Source organism: Haliotis rubra, unplaced genomic scaffold (genome assembly GCF_003918875.1).
Source record: "Haliotis rubra isolate DU_JTF1 unplaced genomic scaffold, ASM391887v1 Scf187, whole genome shotgun sequence".
Classification (NCBI taxonomy): domain Eukaryota; kingdom Metazoa; phylum Mollusca; class Gastropoda; order Lepetellida; family Haliotidae; genus Haliotis; species Haliotis rubra.
Genome location: NW_025765858.1, coordinates 184,828 through 208,115, shown reverse-complemented (window position 1 = coordinate 208,115; position 23,288 = coordinate 184,828). Strand labels below are relative to the sequence as shown.

The following is a 23,288-nucleotide window of genomic DNA, read 5'->3' as shown; positions in this document are numbered from 1 at the left end:
TAACTATTAATTTTTTCATAATCTAAAGTTGATAACGTTACCTAATCGAATACAATGTGATAACTCGCGCCTTTGCATCGATTTATATACATGTCACTGTTATTACAACAATGAAATCTTTTACTACGTTTGTTACAAAACAAAGTAAGTTGGCAACATATGTTATATTCGGGATTACACTTTTTTAGTAAATAATGGTATTGTGTATTTCACAGTAAGTTGGTATTTTAACAAAATCTTAGACATAGACAGAAGTATTATCATCAGTTATTACATGTAAACCATACAAAGGTATTTCAAGCATTTTTGTTCATGCTGTTGAAAGTTTCATGTTGGTTTGAATTGTCAGTTTTCTATGCAATTTACATCAGGATTGTGTAAAAACGTTTGCATTTGATCTCTGTAATTACCTGCTCCGATGTAATTATCACCTGTATCAATGAATTCAGTCTCTATTGATCCATCGTCAATAAAAGCAGGATAGTATATCAGTTACGGTTTCGATACACATGCGTATAATCATTCAATCAGATTACACTAATGAGATAATTGAACACCTCTTTCGACCTTGAAATAACAGCCTCCGGTAGAATGCATATGTAGTTACGTCCTTGTTGAAAGGTTTGTCCCATGACAAGAGTAAAATAAACCAGATGCGCTGTTATATCATTGGACAACCAGCTTTGTGGAGTCACGCCCCTCCCTGTAATTCTTTATGCATACATGCACATCTGTAATCTTATTAACCTCGTTTGCATTCAGTATAAATATAGGCACGCCCATCTTCATAAATATATGGGGGGGGATTCAACTGCAAGTTTATATAGTATAATTCAGTATCATGTCACTTTTTTAATTCTATAATATGTGTACTTTAATTGGATATTCGTTCGTATCAAGGTGAACATTATATTTACATGTACTGCAAACCATTATGTTTTATGTACTAGTTGTGTGCGTAAAATGTATATGAAATTAAATACTATCTCTGCTCAATGGTTGGATTTCAATCGCTTTGTTTTACTTATCGAAAAACACTAAAACGTGTTTTCGATCTCTGAGATCTATCTACTCCTATTTGTCTCATGTGTATTATTTCATACATCGTTACGATTATGTATGTTACAATACACAAACTGTTACATGATAGCTTGAGTTGATAGAGCCGAAACCCAGCATATCGACTGGTCAACGATATAGTCAATAATCAATCTCTATCCAAGCTGTTGAGTGACTAAACGCGGTACCGCCTCCGTGGTGTAGTGGTTAGAGCGTCCGCCCGGAGATCGGAAGGTCGTGGGTTCGATCCCCGACCGCGTCATACCAAAAGACGTTAACATACGGTACTTGTTGGTCCCTGTCTGGCGCTCGGCATTAATGGGTACAACAAGAACTGGAGTCAGTATAATGTGTCTGAGTGGGGTATTTATGCTTCACTGCGGCATGGTATCTCAGTGGGCTAGCACTATAAAACCAGCTTAAGTCTGGGCTAGTACAAGCAGCCGCACATACACATATACACGCATGCACGTCGTCATATGAGCGAAATATTCTCAAGTACGACGTAAATCCCAATTTCACCTCACCTCACCAAACGCGGTCTTCAGAAATTTCGCCCACGCCCCATCACCTGTCCTTTCCTCTGTGACAGGTATATCATGATACGATTGGTCATAGATAACAAATGATCAGCCACTATATTGAACAGTTGAGATACCGAACGTCCCATTCGGGAAATTTGATGACGCCCTATCACGTGACTCTTTGTTTTATGTCTATACAAGGAATATGTATTATACAATCTTTATATGTACGTTCGTATGGTAACGTATGGTTTTTTTTGCATTAAATCTAGATGAAACAAAGTGCCAAGCTATGAATGTGCTCTATCTTAGTCACAGTCTAGCTTAATAGTACTTTCCTTAAAATATTCAGTATACACTAGAAATGTATCGGCAAAGACGCTAATTTTTGTAGAAGATTATAAAGCATGTTAGTAAATACTTCTTTACAGTCTGTCAATGTCATAGATGTTTTGTAAAATTAAACCTCGCACAATGATATGAGAGAGAGAATGTTTTATGTATGTCTCATCTCTTGCATACAAAGAATGCATACATATGTTGATAAAATATAAATGTACAAGCCGCCAAAGGTCTACAAGAGAAACTTGCAATAAAATTACATAAAACGTTGCAATACATGATATGTATTTACACCTGCTTTCTTTCAAGATACATCTTTACGACACAATTAAGCAATCAGAGCTTGTTTGTACGACTAGACAGTTTCCTGTCATCCCCGAAACTTGCCAGGGAAATCAAGTGTGAATAGCACTAAATAGCCTCGCCACAGGGAGCCGGGCAATCAGCGAGTGATTCCTGGTGTTGAGTAGTGAGGTGGCTCTCGGGATTAATGAGTTAACGTTTTACCCTTGTCAGCGAGATATCTCAATAATCATTCTCTGGATTTTCTTTATATTTGACACCAAGCTTTATCTTGGGAAGACGCAGGGTCTAGTTGATGTTAGTGACCTTCATATAGTTTTCAAGGTCACGGCGACACTTTGAACATTCTCAAGAACCGTTCATTGGACTTTCTTTAGATTTGACAACAAACTTCGTCTAGGGAAGGCGCAGGACCCAGTCGATTTTGGTGAGCTTATTGTATTCTTCAAGGTCACAGCGACACACTGAATATTTCAGTTTGTTAACGTACGTGTTCACCTTATCGGCGAGATATCTCACAAACGATTCACTGTATTTTCGTCATATTTGACACAAAGCATCATCTTGGGAAGGTGCAGGTTGACTGGCAATGCTTTTGTTGACATTTGACTTCATCTTAAAAGACAGCCGTCACTTCCATTACTTTTTACGTTTGATTTGATACTTTGCGGCGGGAGATTATGTCACCTTAGTGACAATGCTTGTGTGTAATGCATACTGTTTGAAACTCAAGAATTGGGTTTCTCACCAAACTCTTTGATGCTGGTGAAACTATATTTTGTTGCATCCTGTTGTTTTCCAAGTCAAAAGTTGTTTATTGTATGAAAGGCCTCCGGCCGAAATAAATGAGAGTTACAGTGATAAAGGAATATTTTGGATATTTACATATATATTTAAGGGTATATCATTCGTTTTATATGAAGATCTCCTTTTGCTAAGGCATGATTTATATACAATGACGATTGAACAAGAATATTTTCATTATGAGTTTGTAACAAAGATATATATGCATATGCTTTGCAAGAAAATGATCTGGTATATATTCTGGTCTTATTCATGATGACAAGGACATATCAGTGTAAAATGAATTTAATTTTCTATCCCTACGTTACAATAAGGACAATATCAACTTTCTCGACAGAGGTTGTTCTACCCTCCTTAATCATCAAAGATAAGAAACCTAAACGATATTTTACGAACATTGTTCTTAAACAATATGTTGTAATTATTGGTAAATATTTTTCTGGCTGGACTAGCATTTTAAAGATCCTGTAATGTTCATATCGTGAGATGGAATCTAAGGTGGAACTCCATTCTTGATTAAACATATCTATCGATCTAACACGAATTTCATTAATAAACCTGTTCATATAGCCAATTGTCTCTCACATCTATAAGAAACCGAAACCGTGAGAAAATAATAAATTTCTGATATCAGTTACCCAAGTTTTTTTCCCAAATTATCCAGATTTAAAAGCATATTGTAAGCTAGTTTTAGCAGACGTTGTTCGTTTATATTTAGAATCTTAAACCAATATTTTAAACATCTTATTTGAGAATTAATATACATAGGAAATCTGCCACATTCACCATATATCATGCAGTTAGGTGTCTTTGGACTTACATTTAGGTACTTTTTACAGGCTAAAAGATGAACCCTCTCTATACAATCGAAACGCTGAAACCCCATATTTCAGACCCATATAATAAAATGGGTTGAATCTAAGTATTAAATGTCTTTACAAAACGCATTGGGTGGCATGGTTCCAACACTGTATAAAACAGATAAAACCTTTATTAAAGCCGTTTCCTCTGAAAGCAGGTTCTGTGTGCATTTATTTTGAAAACAAAAACCCTACGTAAGAATACTGATCGGGTATATTAATCAACTGACTATAAAATCGTTTGTGGTCACAGGACTGCCCCTCCTAAATATTGCAATTTCTGTTTTACTTAAATTAACTGCATACTTCCATTCTTTAGTATAGCTTTTTAACATATTTAAATGATTTTTGTAAACTGATCCCAGTATCCGAAACTAAATTAACGTCGGCAGCAAAAAGGAACATTATGATTTCTACAAAATCTGGGTACGTTTGGATTCCATTTTTAATAGGATTGGACTCAAGCCGCAACCTTGTCTTGAACACACACAATTTTCAAGGTCACAGCGATACTTTGAAGATTCACGCATGTTAACCTGCATGTTAAGATTGACATCAAGACATCTCAAGAACGGTTCACTGGATTTGCTTCATAGACGTTCAAGATTTCTCTTGAATGTTTTTTTATAAGCAATTTCGTTGTTACTATTTTTGCATATTTTATACACCATGACATTCATGTCAAGGTCATAGTGAGTGTTGAAAATATTTGTGAGTTTGAACAGCTACTGAGCAAGATATCAAGGGAGGTTGACTGGTCATGTTTTTGTTGACATTTAACTTCATCCTAAACTACGACCTTCACTTTCATTACTTTTTAAGTTTGATTTGATAATTTGCGGCGAGGGTTTATTTCACCTTAGTGAGGTGAGGTGAAATTGGGTTTAACGTCGTACTTGAGAATATTCCGCTCATATGACGACGTGCATGCGTGTGTATGTGTATGTGCGGCTGCTTGTACTAGCCCAGACTTAAGCTGGTTTTATAGTGCTAGCCCACTGAGATACCATGCCGCTGTGAAGCATGAATACCCACTCAGACACATTATACTGACTCCGAGCCGACAAGTCCTTGTTGTACCCATTAATGCCGAGCGCCAGACAGGGACCAACAAGTACCATATTTTAACGTCTTTCGGTATGACGCGGCCGGGGATCGAACCTGCGACCTTCCGCTCTTCGGGCTCTTTGGGCGGACGCTCTAACCACTACACCACGGAGGCGGTCATTTCACCTTAGTGACAATGCTTGTTCAATCTCATTTCTGTTGGAGTCTCTTCTGAAAGAAGTATGAAAAAACAAACCTTTTTAGTGGTTGGGAAAGACAGAAGCTAAAATGTTGTCAGGCATAAACAGTGTCAGTGTTGCAGTGACCAATTTTCGTGGGTTATAAGTTGTTCATTGGTCACGAGGGGGGCATGGGTTGATGCACCCTCGATCTTTGTTTATGTTCCCTGAGCCCGAGGGACCAGTGAACAACGCATTTATCTTACCGAACATCTTAATGTAAATTTTGAATTGTTTGAAGCACGGGTACAAACCTTTTTGTAGCCATCGCTAGATTTAGCTGACAAGAAAAACAGATTTAGAGTTATCTCCCTTCCATCGATTTGCATTCGCAAAACATCGGTAATTTCCGTACATCATACGTGAGTCAATGTTATTCGAGATAAAGAATTACTACCACGAAGTACCAAATGAGTTACCATTGACAACGGGGTACATTGAAATGTTACTCGCTTGTAAGCGGTGTACATTGAAAATAATAGAAGAGTGCTCAGCCAATCAGAAAGCGACATTAATGTGTGCGGTAAGATAATGTCAGTTCATACATCGCATCTTTAAAACAGGTTACAATTTAAATACAATTATTGATGTGTATCTCTTTGTGAAAGTATACACTCCTCCTGACATTGACACTGGGGAGATATTAAAACAGTGATCACATGGGAATAGGAGAAACTGAAAGAAGTATTGGTAAAATCCTTTTATATTTACAATGAGTGAGTGAGTTTAGTTTTACTCCACACTCAGCAACATTTCAGCTATATGGCGGCGGACTGTAAATAATCGAATCTGGACCAAACAAACCAGGCATCAAGAGCATGAACATCGATCTACGCAATTGGGATACGATATTGGGCATGTGGGCGAGCCTGACCACCTTATCCCGTTAGCCGCGTCCTACTTATATGTACAAGAAAAACCAAAACTACAAGCTTTGTAATTATGAGCTTTAATTCAATATTAAACGTTTATTTTTTTGTAAATATGAACTGATTTGTTGTACTCGTACCTGAACATTATATTTAAGATTGGTTGGCTCACACTTTTCACATTTTAGGAACAAAATGTATACCTTAAAATATTGCATACAATATCCAGATGAATTTGGAAAATATAATAGCAAAGGGATAAAGTATCAGGTTTCCATGCTTGTCAATTGAATGGTGTATTGGTTTCATTTCCTCACTTAAATTTATCCCGGTGCAAGTGTCAGAACATTCATGTTAAAGGAAATAGAGAAACTGAAAGAAGTAGTGGTAAAATGATATCGGTATAGGCATTTCCCTTAACATAAGGAGTATTAATCACTTATAAGTGCGTTTGGCTCAAAAGCGGACCGATGAATTGCAATCTAACTCAAAAACTAATAAACATATAATACTCAATGAAACGCTGATCATAATCAAAATATCAGACCAACTCTGTGATTTGTTTGCAGAATTTATGTCCTAAAATTAAACAAGTTGTTTAACAAAGTATCATTAAAATATTGACACAGTTCACTATTTGTTACGAGGGAGGAGTGCAGAGCAAGGGACAGCCAGGTGTTAGAGAAGCACGTGCACAAGTGCCGACAAAGTTATTGATTCATTAACCTGTGCTGTGCCGTCTCCATCCTTTCTCGCACACCCGGCTGTCCCTTTCTATGCACTCCTTCCTCGTAACAAATAGTGAACTGTGTCGATATTTTAATGATAGTTTGTTAAACAACTTTTTTATTTTTAGGACATCAATTCTGCAAACACCTCTCAGAATTGGTCTGACGTTTTCATTATGATCAGTGTTTCATTGAGTATTTTATGTTTATAAGTTTTCGAGTTAGATTGCAATTCATCGGTCCGCTTTTGAGCCAAACGGACTATAAGTGATGTCTCGGTTTATCTGGAGGTAGATCAAGTCTCTGCCGCACTCAGCAATATTCCAGCTATATGGCAGAGGTCTGTAAATAATCGAGACTGGACCTGACAGTCCACTGAACAAGAGTATGAGCATCTATCTACGAAATTGGGATACCAATCAGCGAGCCTGACCACCCGATCCCGTTAGTTGCCCCTTACAGAAAGCATGGGTTACTGAAGACCAATTCTAACCCGAATCTGCACGGGTCTTAGAACTTAGCATCCGCATGACGTAAATCTGAATAGATCGATCATGTCTGTGCACAAAGAATCAGAAAACTCCCTCAGTGATCAGTGTTTGTGCATTTTCTGTTTCAAGTGGATACTTTCTATTCCACGACAGTGGTCTTATGGCATGCCTAATTTAGGCAACAGATTCTTCAAACGTTACGGAAATATAATTATTACCCAAGTGGTACTTCAAAATGATACGTATATGTCATAATGCCATCCTGCTGTTTGGTTGGGACCGACTCCGTGGTGTAGTAGTCAGAGCGTCTGTCCGAAGAGCGGAAGGTCGCGGGTTCGATCATACCAAAAGACGTTAAAATATAGTAGTTGTTGGTCCCTGCCTGGCGCTCATCGTTACTGAGTATAGCAAGGACTGGTCGGCTCGGAGTCAGTATAATCTGTCTGTGTGGGGTATTCATGCTTAACTCCGGCATGGTACCTCAGTGAGCTATCAGTATAACACCAGCTGAAGTCTGGGCTAATACAAGTAGACACACATACACACACATGCACGTCGTCATATGAGCGAAATATGCGCTGGCTTCTATTGACAGGAACGAAACTAATCATATTTCACTCGGGACATACATATATACGAAAACGGTGATAATTAAGCTTTTGTTTTCAAAATGAACGACAAAGAAAACATAAGACATGAAGTTTATTTCCCAACACTTAAATTTTAACAAAAATACAAAGACGTACATGTAATATATTTCAACAAATTGGAATATACGCTAGACAAAAGCCTATTTCCCCTAGCTGCTGCCTGTAAACGTGTACTGAGAGAGTTGACATTCGGGTGAAATACGTTTTCTTTCAGTATAGACAAACTTTTGATAACCACTTCTATATTTCTTGAGTGCGATGTTTAGATACAGATTCTAATGGGCACCAGAAATGGGCTTAACACATTGTGCCCATGAGGGGAATCGGACCCGGGTCTTTGGCGTGACGAGCGAACGCTTTAACCACTATGCTACCCCACCACCCCAGAACAATAAGAACACCCAAAACATCATTTAATGTGATCATTTCATCTCTAACAAGGCGAATAGTTTACTGCATTATTCTTGTAAAATGAAAAGTGTCATATGTACAGTTAGGAATAATATATTTCAGACAATATGGAACTTATCGCACTAAACATTTCGCAGCTGATTACATGGTCTTGTATAAATGTGCAGTATATTATGCGTCATTTGGATCAATCCATACATGTGTTAAATGATAGTTTCTTCTAAGTACAAAAATACAAAGCTAAAGGACAATTCCATAACCATAAGAAGTCTCCGCTGAAAGCAACTATACTATTCACACTTTGCTAAGGATCAAATAATTGATTCAACAGAACACTATGATGTTGGGTCAAATTTGGTTTAAATATCTAAGCCTATTGTAAGCATGCATCCAAGTTTTCAGTATTCCATTTCGCCTGGTGGACCCCATACCTGCTATTGACAGGTGTTGTGTACTTATCAATGACCCGTGCCATGATTTGCAAAATGGTTGATTGGTGTCATGAGAAACATTTTTTATGGTTACTCATGTATCAAGTGCATACGGTTAGCTTCAAGTGTTACCATATCATTATGTATCTAGTTTTAAATGGATACAATTTCAAATTATAAATCTACGTTTAAGTAAAGTTGCGAATTTCGTGATTTTTAGCAAAGTGTGAGTTATATATATTTATAAAAACGTGTTTAAAAGCATCTATGTCAAACGCATGTGATTATGAAGCACTTTGAAATCGTGATCATACAAGGCGTTGTCAAAACAATGTACACACCCTGTGAAATCAATGCCACACATTCAAAGCAAATAAGTGTTCACTTGAAATTATAATTCATCCAGTGGGGTATTCAAAATAGTTAATATCCTGTGGCATTGTGTATTTCATCCTGTGGGTGGGTAAGTGAGTTTGCTTTTGCACCGCTTTTAGCAATGTTCCAGCAATATCACGGTGGGGCACACCAGAAATGGGCTTCACACATTGGACCCAAGTGGGCAATCGAACCCGGGTTTTCGGTGTAAAGAGCTAACGCTTTAACCACTAGGCTACCCCACCGCCCCTCTTGTGGGAGTGTAAGAGTAAGAGTACCTGCTTCAAAATCATTCTCTGAAAGCATGAATGAGATCTTTTAATGTTCTTTTTATATGAATTCGCTTTTCTCTGGAAATCGAGCGAACATTTGTTTTCTAAAACCAGAGTAACAATTATTTTTTTGCATCTTTAAACACACCACCACCCGCATAACTCAACCCCACTCCATAACCACTATCAAATAGTCAGTCACACAGCTGAGCATGTAACGTATATTAATAAGAACAAATACTTCAAATTCTACATACAATTCAATTGAAAATGAACATATGTCCATTCTTATTTGTTAAAACCGTTGTCATAACAGCAATAATCTTGTCTTCCTTCCAAGGAACAACAAAACGGAGAATTATCACATGGGTTTCAAATTCTGACAGTTTTCATCTGAAGAATATGGTCAGACTGTTTTATGTCACGACAAGCCACACATGATGAATAAACATGAAATTCTGAATCAATGCAACCACTGTAAATAAATAAAGCATATTGAACCGATACAACAAATACAATTATCATACCTGGACAATCTGGTATTACCCTGGGTCCGTTTCTCCATCACTGTATTATCACATTGCTCAGTATTGACAGTAAGGTGCTGTCATAAATTTGTATAATTTCAAACTAGTTATTCCACAGTTATAAATTCAAATAAATGTTAAAAAAGGAAAATACAATTTCATATTCTTGTAAGAAAAGGGTGATTGAGGTTTTTCGTTAAATTGATACTTTTATTCCGGAAAATTATGAAAGAATTCTCGAGGGACAACAACTGACGATGGACAAGCTCTATGCCTCAAAGAGTGTGCATAGGGCCAATGAACTCGTTGACACAAACGTATCTGTTTTGAAGCACTGTCTGAACGAACATTATTCTCAAAGTAAATTCTAAATGGTTGTCGATCTCTTTGCTAGTTTCATGCGATGGATGCCTTTTGTCCACGCCTTATTTACAACACAACTACACCATGCATTAAGCCGCAACTCAGCCTGTACAACAAGCAGATATTGTTTATATTCTTCAAGCAATAACAATGTCGTGTAATTGTAATGGCAAAATTCACTGAACAGTTATTTATTATGCTGATGCCCTTAAAATCAGTCAAAATGATATTTTGTCATCATGTAACAATAACATATGTTTGTGGTGTTACATGTGTCTAAACATCAGTCTAATTAGATCCACCAGTGTTGTCTATTCAGGCTGATATAAGTCTAGCAACCATTACACTTTCAAAAATGCGCATTGCACAATCTATTTTGCCCAATAATATATGACGTGATGCAAATATTTTATTAACTATAAGCTCTCTAGTACTATTATATACTTGATGACGGCACATCTTATATGTATATACGTAAAGGTTAACTACATAAATTGACAAGAAATAAAACCTTTTTCTTTTGCATCTGCTTTTTGTGTTGAAACTGTGGTTTACTTTGACAATATATATTTGCTTTATTAACGAGTGAAAGCGGTTTTACATATTGACTTTTTGAACAGCATTTCAGTTCTAGACACATTTTGTATTGGTTACAACACGAATATTTGTTTTCTAGGTAACATGTCTTGAAACGCAATCATGTCCAACCCGGACTCGATACATTGAGATTGGCATGCCAAATGACTACACACGACGCCCTGAACCGTTTTCTTGCCTGTGTCTCCCGGACAAAGAAATGCCGGTGTATGTGCTGTAAGTGTCTCAGTTGTGTCTATGTCTTGCTTCGTAACTGAACTGGCTATACAAACTAAGCACAGTATTACAAGCAAATGAAACTTCTGAAGCAATTACAATGAACAAATAATCAAACTGTACAAATCTAACCACATATATATCAGTAAAAATAAATAGCCGAAACAGTTCTGTACTGGGTTATCATTATCAACATATTAACAGAACAGTGAAGAATAAATAATGTCTTCATTTCTACACCTCGGGCAAAAAGAAAGTCAACACTCACGTTTGATGGTAATTAAACATGAAGCGAAAAGGAAATGGTTATTTGATGGTGATCAATTTAACATGGAAGTCACAGTGGTATTTGTGGTCTGTCATGGCGTTTACATCTTGTTTGTGATTTTTGGTTATATATAATCCCATTTTCAAGTGTACACTGTCTTTTGCCCGGTAGTGTATGTCATGACAATGTAATGTCATGTAACCGAAACATTACATGGTGGTTAATCTTTGTCAATAATAACTAGATGAAACACTGGAGACTGGCGATCCTGAATGTAATCCGGTTAAGCGTTCTGTCGAATGATAGCCAAACATTGCCAACTCCAAATCCTAAATAAGTTTCATGTTACAAGTTATCTGCTCGAAACATGATATTTTTGGGTTGTTATTTAACGCCGAACTCAGCAATATTCCAGCTATATGGCGGCGGTCTCTAAATAATTAAGTCTGGACCAGACAATCCAATGATCAACAGGATGAGCATCGACGTACGCAGTTGGGGTACGATGACATGTGTCAACTAAGTAGCGAGTCTGGCAAGGAGACTACACTCCAAAGGAAAAACATATCCCACCGTCATAATGTTAAAAAATAATAATGTTATAATATGATGCGGCAGTAGAGTTTGTGTAAACGATGTTTGGTTACATGGCCTATATAATCAATAACAAATTTGTAGTTATATATACACACATCCTCCCTTTGTTCAGCCAATCAGATGAACTGAGCACTCCGACTGGAATAACAAATGCCATACCCGTTCCACTACAATTCACAGTTTGAGTAATACTTAAGAATCTGAAAATATGTCTTGTATTAAACAACAAACGCAGATACATTTAACAATAACATTTCCAACAACAAACCTGCCATTTATTTGCAAATCAGTTACTAACCTGATTTAATCACGCGTTTATATACCAGCAATAGGAATGAAAAACACATTTGATTTTAATGCAGATTTAACGGCAAGTTCATGTGATAAAATATTCATAACACAACATGCATCTCAATCTTATTAGGTATAATATTGTCCATAAAACTTTCATAATTCTTCAACAGATATACGTATTTTTAACTTCAAATTGATTTATGTTCCTTCGGTTATATGTAGATGTTTTCAGGAAGAAACATCAAAGCTATTAACAAAAACAATGTTTTCAAAAAACATCAAGATTGGGGGTCTGTACGACTGTTTACAGTTACAATTTACAAAGTCAATCTTTGCATGGTTCTCATACAAATTGACCAAAACAGCAGTGTGACTCAAAATAAAAGTATATACTTTCATAACTTACAGCAAATTCGACATCTTAAGGTACAGTTTTAGCGAAATAGTCTATGACAATATATGTAATAATATGATTGTTTTCGTAAATTTTCACCATATTTTCAAAAAAGACTTTAAGGTTTTATATATCTGAAGTGCGATCAAAGGACTTGGACGTACGTCTAGTTGTGTGCTTTAACTCGTAATAAGAACCATCTGAATTTATCTTCTACGTTCAACGTGTCCGGATATTGGAATTACATGATGAACATGTTTTCAGTGTTTGAGGATTGGTTTGTTTGTTGTTGTTTAACGCCGCACTCAGCAATATTCCAGCTATATGGCGATGGTCTGTAAATTATCGTGTTTGGACTAGACAATGCAGTGATCAAGAGAATAATCATCTATCTACCCACTTGGGATACGATGACATGTGCCAACCAAGACAGCGAACCTGATCCCGTTAGTCGCCTCTAGTTAGAGGCTTGCCGTGTTGGAATCGCAAACTCACAACATGAACGTGTCAGGATGAAAGAGAATTTGCAGGATACTGAAAACCGAAATGACATGTTCTCATTCTCGCATTGGCAATATAATCAGTGCAGACCGAAACGTTTCTCTTTGAAGAGTGTCAATCTTTATTGGCCTACAGCTTGAACCAATAATCTTTCTAAATATTTTCAGATTAAATGAAACTAAACAATGTAACTGTTTCATATTTTCAGTTTTAAAATTATGTTTAACTTTTTGTGTTCTTTTTGAAAGGTGGAATTACTTTGTTCTTCTTTAAAATATTTCCAGCCGTTTGTGTACGATTCCTTTCTACTCAATACACATGAAAAGGCTATTTCATCTGTAAAAGCCATGTTGTCATATTATACAGTCATAAAAATCATCACCGATATTCATGTAATCTCCTCAACGCCAACCGGTGAGTATTTGTGAAACCTTAAAAACATGCCTTCTCCAAATATTCACCGAATGCTTGAAACATTTTCTACAAAGTCTACCATTTAGACTACCGACAAGATTCCTGTGAATAAATATAGAGTTAACATAAACAAATAACAGATGGAGTTCTAAATGAGGTTATTTCTGTTGAAAAGGTGAGACAAACGTAACAAAGTAAACAGAGGTGTTAAAGAGCTTCCACATGAAGTCCTGAGTCGTCAGTTAAGATTGCATCGGTTCAAATCCATGGCATTGACAGGAACAGCAAGGTTGTCATGGCAACTGTTGAGAGGCTAGTGGTTCCACAGGCAGAAACAACAATTTCTGAAATGAAACAATAGTTAAGCATAAAATATCTTTCTCAGGCAAATGTGCGATGAAAATTGCATAAGGGATAATCGTAGTGAGTGAGTGAGTGAGTGAGAGAGTTGAGTTTTACGCCGCTTTTAGCAATATTCAAGCTATATCACGGCGGAGGACACTATTAATGGGCTTCACACATTGTACCCAAGTGTGGAATCGAACCCGGGCATTCGGCGAGATGAGCGAATACTGTAACCACTAGGCTACCACACCGCCCCGTTTAAAGACTGAGGGGTCACAAGGACATGGTATAGGCATGTCTCGCAATACAGTTAGCATTCTCCAAATTCAAAATTTGCAAAAAAACACGTCTGTGTTTGTTTGTTGCCTTAAAGGGCAATAATATATCGTTGCCACGCTGTCATGACATGCCACCCTAGCAACCGATGGACCATACAAAATAAGTCAACAATTACCAGAACACTTTTCTCCTTCTTTTTCGTAACCTTCAACGCAGGCGCATTCTCCGGTAACCTCACCCCAGGTTCCGTCTGGTTTGCATACAGATTGTATCTCGGGCGTGGCGGCTTCAGCGTTATCAATACACTCTCCATTGACCACCCTGTCAGACGTCATCGTCGACGTCTCCGGAAACGTCATCATTGACGTCGTGACGGCTTCACAGAATATCACAGAAACTTTCAGGGATATGATTTTCGAGCACGATCCTTCATCCTTGAAGCCGAATGAAATCTTGTTGCCTGTGTTTCTCAAGGGGATCGCCATTGACAGTTCGTTCACCTCGACGACGCTTGTAACGTCAGATATGGGAGCGGAGGTGTTGATGTACTTGAGGTGGTCCCAGTTGCTGTAGATGGGAATAGGCACGTCGGTTGTGGACTGGTAGCTGTACATGTCAATATGACATACTGGGACGTCTTCACCGAGACACTCGCGGATGCTGTATTTTAGCTTTAGGTAAACAGTGTCACTACCATTGGTGGGTATAGGAGGGGTGATCACCCAGTCCTTTACCTTGGCGTCACGTTTGGAGCACACGGAGTATACTTTATGCAGACGTTTGTTTGTTTTCTGCGTTACCTCCGTCCACTGTAACAGTCAAATGCAATATGAAAGGCATGGTTTGTTTGTTTTTGCATGAGATTTTTTAATGGCATTTAGAGGTGAGGTGAAATTGGGTTTAACGTCGTGCTTGAGAATATTTCGCTCATATGACGACGTGCATGCGTGTGTATGTGTATGTGCGGCTGCTTGTACTAGCCCAGACTTAAGCTGGTTTTATAGTGCTAGACCACTGAGATACCATGCCGCAGTGAAGCATGAATACCCCACTCAGACACATTATACTGACTCCGAGCCGACCAATCCTTGTTGTACCCATTAATGCCGAGCGCCAGGCAGGGACCAACAAGTACCATATGTTAACGTCTTTTGGTATGACGCGGTCCGGAATCGAACCCGCGACCTTCCGCTCTCCGGACGGACGCTCTAACCACTACACCACGGAGGCGGTCGAATGACATTTAGAAGTGATGCACATCAGGAAGAGAGTTTTTATGGATGTCAAACGTTTCGGAGTACATCCTTTCTCCTTCAGCAGATAAATGTTTTTGCTTTGATTAATATTCCAGCTATATGGCGGAGGTCTGTGAATAATCGAGTCTGGACCAGACAATCCAGTGATCAACAGCATGAGCATCGATCTGCACACTCAGCAATATAGCTGGAATATTGCTGAGAGCGGCGTTAAACAACAAACCAACCAACAAATCTAAACACTAATTTTGTTTCATCAGAAAGTTGAAGTGAGTTCTTAGTGAGTGAGTGAGTGAATTCTTAGACGCATACAACTTTCTTGAAACACTCCATATACGAGTTGTGACCGAACAGACCAAACTATATTGCTGAGTACAGCGTTTATCAACAACCAGCCAACCAATCAGAATGCAACGTACGGAACTGCTTGAGTACTGCCAATATCAATATGGCCGTCGGGACGGATATTAAAAATCCGATCGGTTTCTGTTAGACACTGAAGCTATGATACAATTTGTATTCTATGGTTTCCGAGGAAATATTGATAATATTTTACAGATCAATAATAAAAAGACATTAATTGTCCCTATGCTGTAGCTTACCTCACTTCTGCCGCTGGTGGTAAACTTGTCCCAGCCTAACTTATCCAAAGCCTGCATGTCGAATATCACATCTGTAAAGCAGAAAGCACTGGTGTAAACAAAACCAAAGAGTGTTTGCTTTCCGTTTTGGTTAATTTGGTCCAGTTTGTTCAACGTGTTGCCTGGTTTGATCTTCCATCCATATTAAATGGAAAAGCGTCTATCTCAGCCTATAATACATTAAAAGGTAGTACTTGTTGTTTTCTTTTGCCTTGAGCTTGTAGTGGGGAGTTTAAGGCCAGGAGTTTGTCAAATTTGTGCACGTTGGTTAAAAGCACTTGGCCCTATGATACATCGAACAATTCCAACCATTTCTGGATATAGATCCACCGCAGCAGTGCCCCCTGGCTGCAAAAAATAAGCTTTTGCCTTAACAGCACCACTATAGGTTTTAAAGCTTTACAAATCACCCTCGCGCATACTTGTCCATTTTGATAATCTTGGACTTACTGTTAAGAACGACTTCACCTCACCCAAACACACATCAGCTTCCCCGTCCATATTAAGATAGACGAGCAATAATCTGAATAATCTGTGTAACGCATGACAAAACAGTTATGTCACTGAAGGACGAGACAGTGTTACACAGGCCTGTATAACATGGAATCTGAACAGGTACAGGGTGTTGGGTCCTACGCCACTTTCAGCAATATTCCAGCAATATCACGGCGGGGGACATCAAAAATGGGCTTTCACACATTGTACCCATGAGGAGAATCGAACCCGGGTCCTCGGTGTGACGAGCGTACGCTGTAACCATATCCTCTGTGACATATACTCAGTACAAAGGATTGATATTTATCATCCAAAACTGTGTTCCACATGAGATATTGCTTGTGTGAGATCTTAGGAGATATCGCTTTGACAGTAGATTTTGTACTATGCCCTGACAATGCTATGACGTCATGAACTTGAGGACGTCTGAATGCTATGACATCGCTGCACTGCAAGTCTAATGGCAGTACCGCGTTCAGAGATGTACATTTTTCAGTGAAAACCAATGAAGAGTGATTTTTATGATAAATAGAATGTCACCCTCGTGTCTTCTGATATCAAATATATCAACACTTGTTGATAAAAGTATAATATCTTCGGCAGGCCTCGGGTATGTATAACTTTATCAACTCGTGGTGATATATTTGATATCAAAAGACACTCGTGTGAGATTCTATATATGTTGCGTAGTGGATGGGATTATAATGAAAAACAAAACAATCGGGTCAAATGGTCTTCAAACTGATTCTGTAGAAATCATAAGGACCTGGAATTGAAAACGATTTTTGTCACAGTGATTGATATTCGACGGCAAGGAAACGGTTTGCGATTGAGAGATTAACAGAGGAAACAGCAGCTTCATCCTATGAATAAGGAAAACCAAAACATACAAGGGACCTTATTTAAATCGGGTCCCAAAGGGTAGAGATCTGACTGAAATATGGAAAGTCTGGGAAGAAAATATAACTCTCTCACTTCACAGTAAACACAAATATCAGCTCTTGGACATTAATGGGTTCAATATTGATATAATTTAAGACACGATTTGGGATAGGAGTCACTATGACTGAGGAAAATAAACTGACGTACAAAAGAAAGTATACACCTGGTGTTTTGGGATTATTTGAAAAGTGTTGTGAATTTAACTGGCAACTTCGCAATTGGGCACGATATCTGTGGTGTTTTGGTAACATATTAGGAAAGTCTGTGACTTGTATATCACTGTAAAAACTCTTTTCCAAATATTTACGTTGCTCTTTGGAAAGTAATCCAAAAGCACCAGGTGTGTACTGTTTTTTGTACGTCAGTTTATTTCCTCACCAGGCCGTTTTTGCCCATATTAATGTTGGTTCTATATTTTCTAACATCTGTATTATTTATTACTTGATGACCGAACCAGTGAAGATTTGGGTTAGAATTGGTCTTCACCAACCCATGCCTACATCTACTGACGGTATCGGGTGAACAGGCTCGTTGGCTTGGTTGATGCAAGTCAGCCTTTCCCATTTGCGTAGCTCGATGCTTAGGATGGCGATCACTGTATTATCTGGTCCGATCTCGATTATTTACAGACCGCCGTATTGTAGCTGGAATGTCCTTGAGTGTGGCGTTGAACAACCGACTAAAGTTCATAATATGGATACTCCGTGGTTTGTGTCAACACATGATCTCCGTCGGTGTCTGCTGGTCGAATATAGAAACATACCCGTGAAGGTCCGGGCTAGAATGAACCTTCAGTAACCCATGCTTGTCGTAAGAGGCGACCAACGGGTTCGGGTGGTCAGGCTCGCTGGCTTGGTTGACACATGTCATCGGTTCCCAATTGCGATACGCTATGCTCATGCTGTTGATCACTGGATTGTCTGGCCCAGACTCGATTATTTACAGACCGCTGCCATATAGTTGGAATATTGCTGAGTGTGGCGTAAAACTAAACTCACTCACTCACTCACCCTTAGAATTGTAACACTGAGCTAATAAAAAACCGTTAGCATGACTATGGTGCTGAAATGTATATAGATCCATGACCATGATATCACATGCTAATATTCTGACCATGATATCACATGATCTTTTACTGACACGACTGAGAGAGAGAGAGTTGAGTTTGAATGTCTCTTTGAACAGTATCGACTTCTGCAGTGTTTGCCAGGTTGTCACATGGGTGGAGGAGGGTGAGGTGGTGGATACAGGCGACATCTAACATGACAGTAGGGCCAGTAGGTATGTCACGGCACTTCGCGAGACCTTAGTACTTTCAGCGACGAACAACGTTCCACATCTTTTCGAATTGTCTCATGGGTTGTCAGTTGACAGTAAAGTACAATACTTGCAGGAATAACAAATTTCCGATCTAACCATCGCAAAATTAGCTAACTATTACGGTTGTCAGCAGCTGTGACAGCCAAGCATTGTTGTACACTTGATCCGGTCTAGTAAAGTCATGTTTGGCGGTCGCGCAATTTGGAACCAGAACTGGTTCTTGAATATACATCTGGTAGAGGAAGTAAGCTCGCATATCACAAGCTGACGCGCGCAAAAAGAGCCGTGAACCAACTTAGTACCAGACGTAGCGCCTCGCGAGACTTACGTGCCTCACACGAGCCCACAATCAACGGATCTTCACAGCTGTGCGACACAGCTTGCATTTTGCAAATGTCAAATATCTATACGTGGACCATGCGTATCTGCTGATCATATTTTTCAATTTGTTGTTTACGGAATGCGAAATCATATGCATTGAACATGAGCGTGGAAGTTCTTTTTTTCTTTTGATAAATGATGCATTGAAATTCCCTTTAATGTTTCGAGCGCTAAACGTGATTTCATGTACCATTGCCGTTTCGTCTAAAAGATTAACATGGGGTTGTCTATATATAAAGCGAAAATGCAGAAAATACTAGCCTTCTATTCGAAACCGCCATCTAGTGCAATCAACCTGCCTACTTCCATAATGAAACTAACAATGATGGATGAGGTATAATCGAAGCTAATGATGTGTGCAGGATCTTTTACTTAAAATCGACATCCTCTGACATTTACCACAGAAAATGGAGTATTAGATAGATATCGATAGTTCCACGGTTAGACATGATAACGTCCGTTTCTAAACAGTTCTGTCGAGATATATAAAAGTTATTGCAATTACCATTATTCTGCTTTCTGTATCCATATACATATTCCAGATTCTGAACGCTTTCTTCTGCGTTTATGTCACCATTAAATTGTTCCAGAGATCTCCATTACATGGATGCTGTAATAAATGGTATTTATTCCGTGGATTTTTTTATTTCGGTCCATGAAGTCTCTACCACTAACGTCATCGGCGTGGTATTTATGTAATTCTTGCGTCTGTGGCGCTGTGGGACAGCAGACATGAAAGATTCATCCGATACAAGATGTTGCACTGAACGGTCAATCATTGGCGCCATCATGGTAAAAATGTCTTGAGTGAAAAAAACAACACGTTTCTGAAACCGACACTGTCTGTGATAAAAGGCGCCGGATTCGCTCAGTTTCTGACAAGGATTCAGGGTTCAAGATCTAGTGGGGATTTCGTTCCATCCTTTGCAGACAGTTCTGACAGTGTCAATAATTTGGATTGGATATATCGATCCTGAACATCTACATTGGCGCGGCCTAATTGGCTTATGCCAAACACTTAAAATTGGCTCTGTAACTGAACGTTACGGGACGTAGTTTGGCGATTTTACTAAAGAGCAGCTGCCCTGAATCTTCGTTGCGGTTAAATTGGTCGTGAACTGCATCAAATATGTTTTTTCATGGAAATCGGTCCTGGTCGTTCGCAGTGAAGTGAGTGAGTTTAGTTTTACGCCGCTTTTAGCAACTTTCCAGCAATATCGCTGCGGGGGACACCAGACATGGGCATCACACATTTTACCCATGTGCGGAATCGAACCCGGATCTTCCGAGTGGCGAGCGAACGCTTTGATCACGAGGCGGTCTGTAAATAATGAAGTCGGAACCAGACACTCCAGTCATCAACAACATGAGCACCGATTTACGCAAATGGGATACGATGACTTGTGTCAACTAAATCAGCCGACCTGACCATCCGGTCCTGTTAGTCGCCTCTCTCGACAAGCACAGGTTGCTGAAGACCAATTCTAACCCGAATCTTCATGGGTCTTAGAATAAAGAGAGGAAGTGTTTCTTGAAAGTGGTAAACGTCTGACGCCAATTCCACTTCGGAGTTACTTCCAACACCCTGCAGCCTCTTCAAACCCGGGGAACGGATGAACATATTTCACTCAGTGAATAATGGTCTTAGACAAATGTGGCAAAGTCCCAGAAAAATATCCATCTGCCCCAGACATGGCATCACGTCTCACTGGAACCGAGACGGTCAATGTGGGAAATGGCCACCTATGAAAATGTCACATATTTGGCAAAAACACTGGTTTGGCATCGGCTGTTACATTTAGCACCATGTCAACTATTTCAGTACGGGGAATAACACTGATGCATTATTGATGTTAATGGGCACATTGTCCCAGCTTCCAGTCACGGACTGATTTATTGCCATGTTTTTGCGCTCACCTTTCCGAGGCTGTATTAGAGACCTTGCTAATAAGACTGATTTGTGATCCTCCCAAAATGCTGCTTCGATCATTCTCTTGAATACCAGATATAATACAGCTTACCAGGGGGGATACTGGAATAGAGCAGGTCCCTGGGTATCGTTACTGGTCTTTAAACGCGATACAATACATATGCTGTATATTTGGGCAGTTGAATGTCATCGTACCCTGACGGCGCGACCTTGAAGATGGAGCCAGTGTTACTTATGATATCAGCCACCTAATTTCCCATGGAGATCCTGTCTGTAATGTGTCCATGTTCCAAGCTGACCGTCGTTGGTCTTAGTGATAAGTTTCCATTTAAAGCTGATGTTAATGGAGTCATCATCAAAAGTGCTAAATCCATTTGTTCACTTAAAGGTTGAATATGAACATTTGTTCCATGGAAGGGTTCGCAAATCACCAAGCAGAGAGGGTTTGTGTAGGAGCCAATGATCTGTTCTTTTCTAGATGGGATCGGGCGGAAGTATATCTATCCCTGGTGCAGCCCCTGTGTAGATACTGCTACCACCACCACCACCTACTACTACTACCACTACTACTACTACTACTACTACTACTACTACTGCTGCTGCTGCTACTACTACTACTACTACTACTGCTGCTTCTGCTGCTGCTGACTATACTATTACTACTACCCTACAACTACTACTACTACTAATACTACTACCCTACAACTACTACTACTACTGCTACTATTACTACTACCCTCCTACTGCTACCACTACTACTACTACTACTATGACTACTACCCTACAACTACTACTACTACTATTACTACTACCCTACAACTACTACAACTACTATTACTACTACCCTACTACTACTACTACTACTATTACTACGACACTACTACTACTACCATTACTACTACTACTACTATTACTGCTACCCTACAACTACTACTACTACTACTACTATTACTACTACCCTACTACTACTCCTACTGCTGCTGCTACTGCTACCGCTACTACTACTGCTGCTGCTGACTCTACTATTACTACTAACCTACTACTACTACTACCACCACCACCACGACTACTACTACTACTACTAACCTACTGCTGCTGATGACTCTACTATTACTACTACCCTACTACTACTACTGTTACTACTACTACTTCTACAACTACTACTATTTCTACTGCTGTCACTACTATTAATACTACCCTACTACAACTGTTACTACTACTTTGCTTTCTACTACTTCTGCTTCTACTAGTACTACTACTGCAGATATAGCTACTACTACCGCAACGACAACGTAGGCAATAAACACATCACCATAGCAACGAACTGTATATTTCCTTTAGTTACTTTGATCGACAACATGAAAAACCCATGAGCAAGATCGCTTGCGTGCAGTCTATCGATTTTGTACCAGGACATGCGAACATAAGCTTCCGTCACGGTTCAATGAACAATACGCTGAATTTTGCATAGAGACGAAGGTACAGGTGCGGAATGCATATTTCTTCCCATCTCTCTCTCTCTCTCTCTCTCTCTCGCTCTCTCTTACTCTCTCTCTCTCTTACTCTCTCTCTCTTACTCTCTCTCTCTTACTCTCTCTCTCTTTCTCGTTCTCTCTGTCTGTCTCTCTCGCTCTCTCTGTCTCTCTCTTACTCTCTCTCTCTCTCTCGCTCTCTCTTTCTCTCTCTCTCTCTCTCTCTCTCTCTCTCTCTCTCTCTCTCTCTTAATTTCCCGCCACTCTCTCTCTTTCTGTCTCTATCTTCCCCTCTGGCCCCTCTCTCTCAAACTCTCTCACTCAAAATCACTCAGCACAGAAACGTAATGTAATGTTTCTAAAGGTCGCAGGTATGGTACAAAAAGTCAAGGAAATCATCTGAAATAGAACAGAAAGCTTACTTTGATGGAAGAGTGATTTGAACTTTACACCAGTTCAGAACACTAACCCATTGAGTCACACTGCTGCCAAACACTTCCATCATATCAGTGCCATGACGTGACTATATGTACATCTCAGGTGTCGCCCAAGCCACGGATTGATCCCATTCTTCTTCAGACAACAGCTTACTTGAGCACTTAACTCGCCTTATTGTAGTAATACCCATTTACTGATACATTACAGAATGAT

The 23,288-nt window shown here is 39.1% G+C and overlaps 1 protein-coding gene across 1 annotated transcript in view; it reads right to left on the bottom strand.

Moving 5' to 3' along the window:
* Positions 1 to 13,785: 13,785 nt before the first annotated feature.
* Positions 13,786 to 23,288, bottom strand: part of LOC124274022 (ephrin type-B receptor 1-A-like) — a 29,200-nt gene continuing 19,697 nt past the window's right edge. Inside the window, exons 2-4 of the mRNA XM_046709353.1 lie at positions 16,059 to 16,129; positions 14,376 to 15,009; positions 13,786 to 13,920 (exon numbers count right to left, since the gene is read on the bottom strand). Of these exons, the coding sequence (XP_046565309.1) occupies positions 13,835 to 13,920; positions 14,376 to 15,009; positions 16,059 to 16,129 (791 nt within the window). The 3' untranslated portion in view covers positions 13,786 to 13,834. The remainder of the gene's footprint in view (positions 13,921 to 14,375; positions 15,010 to 16,058; positions 16,130 to 23,288) is intronic.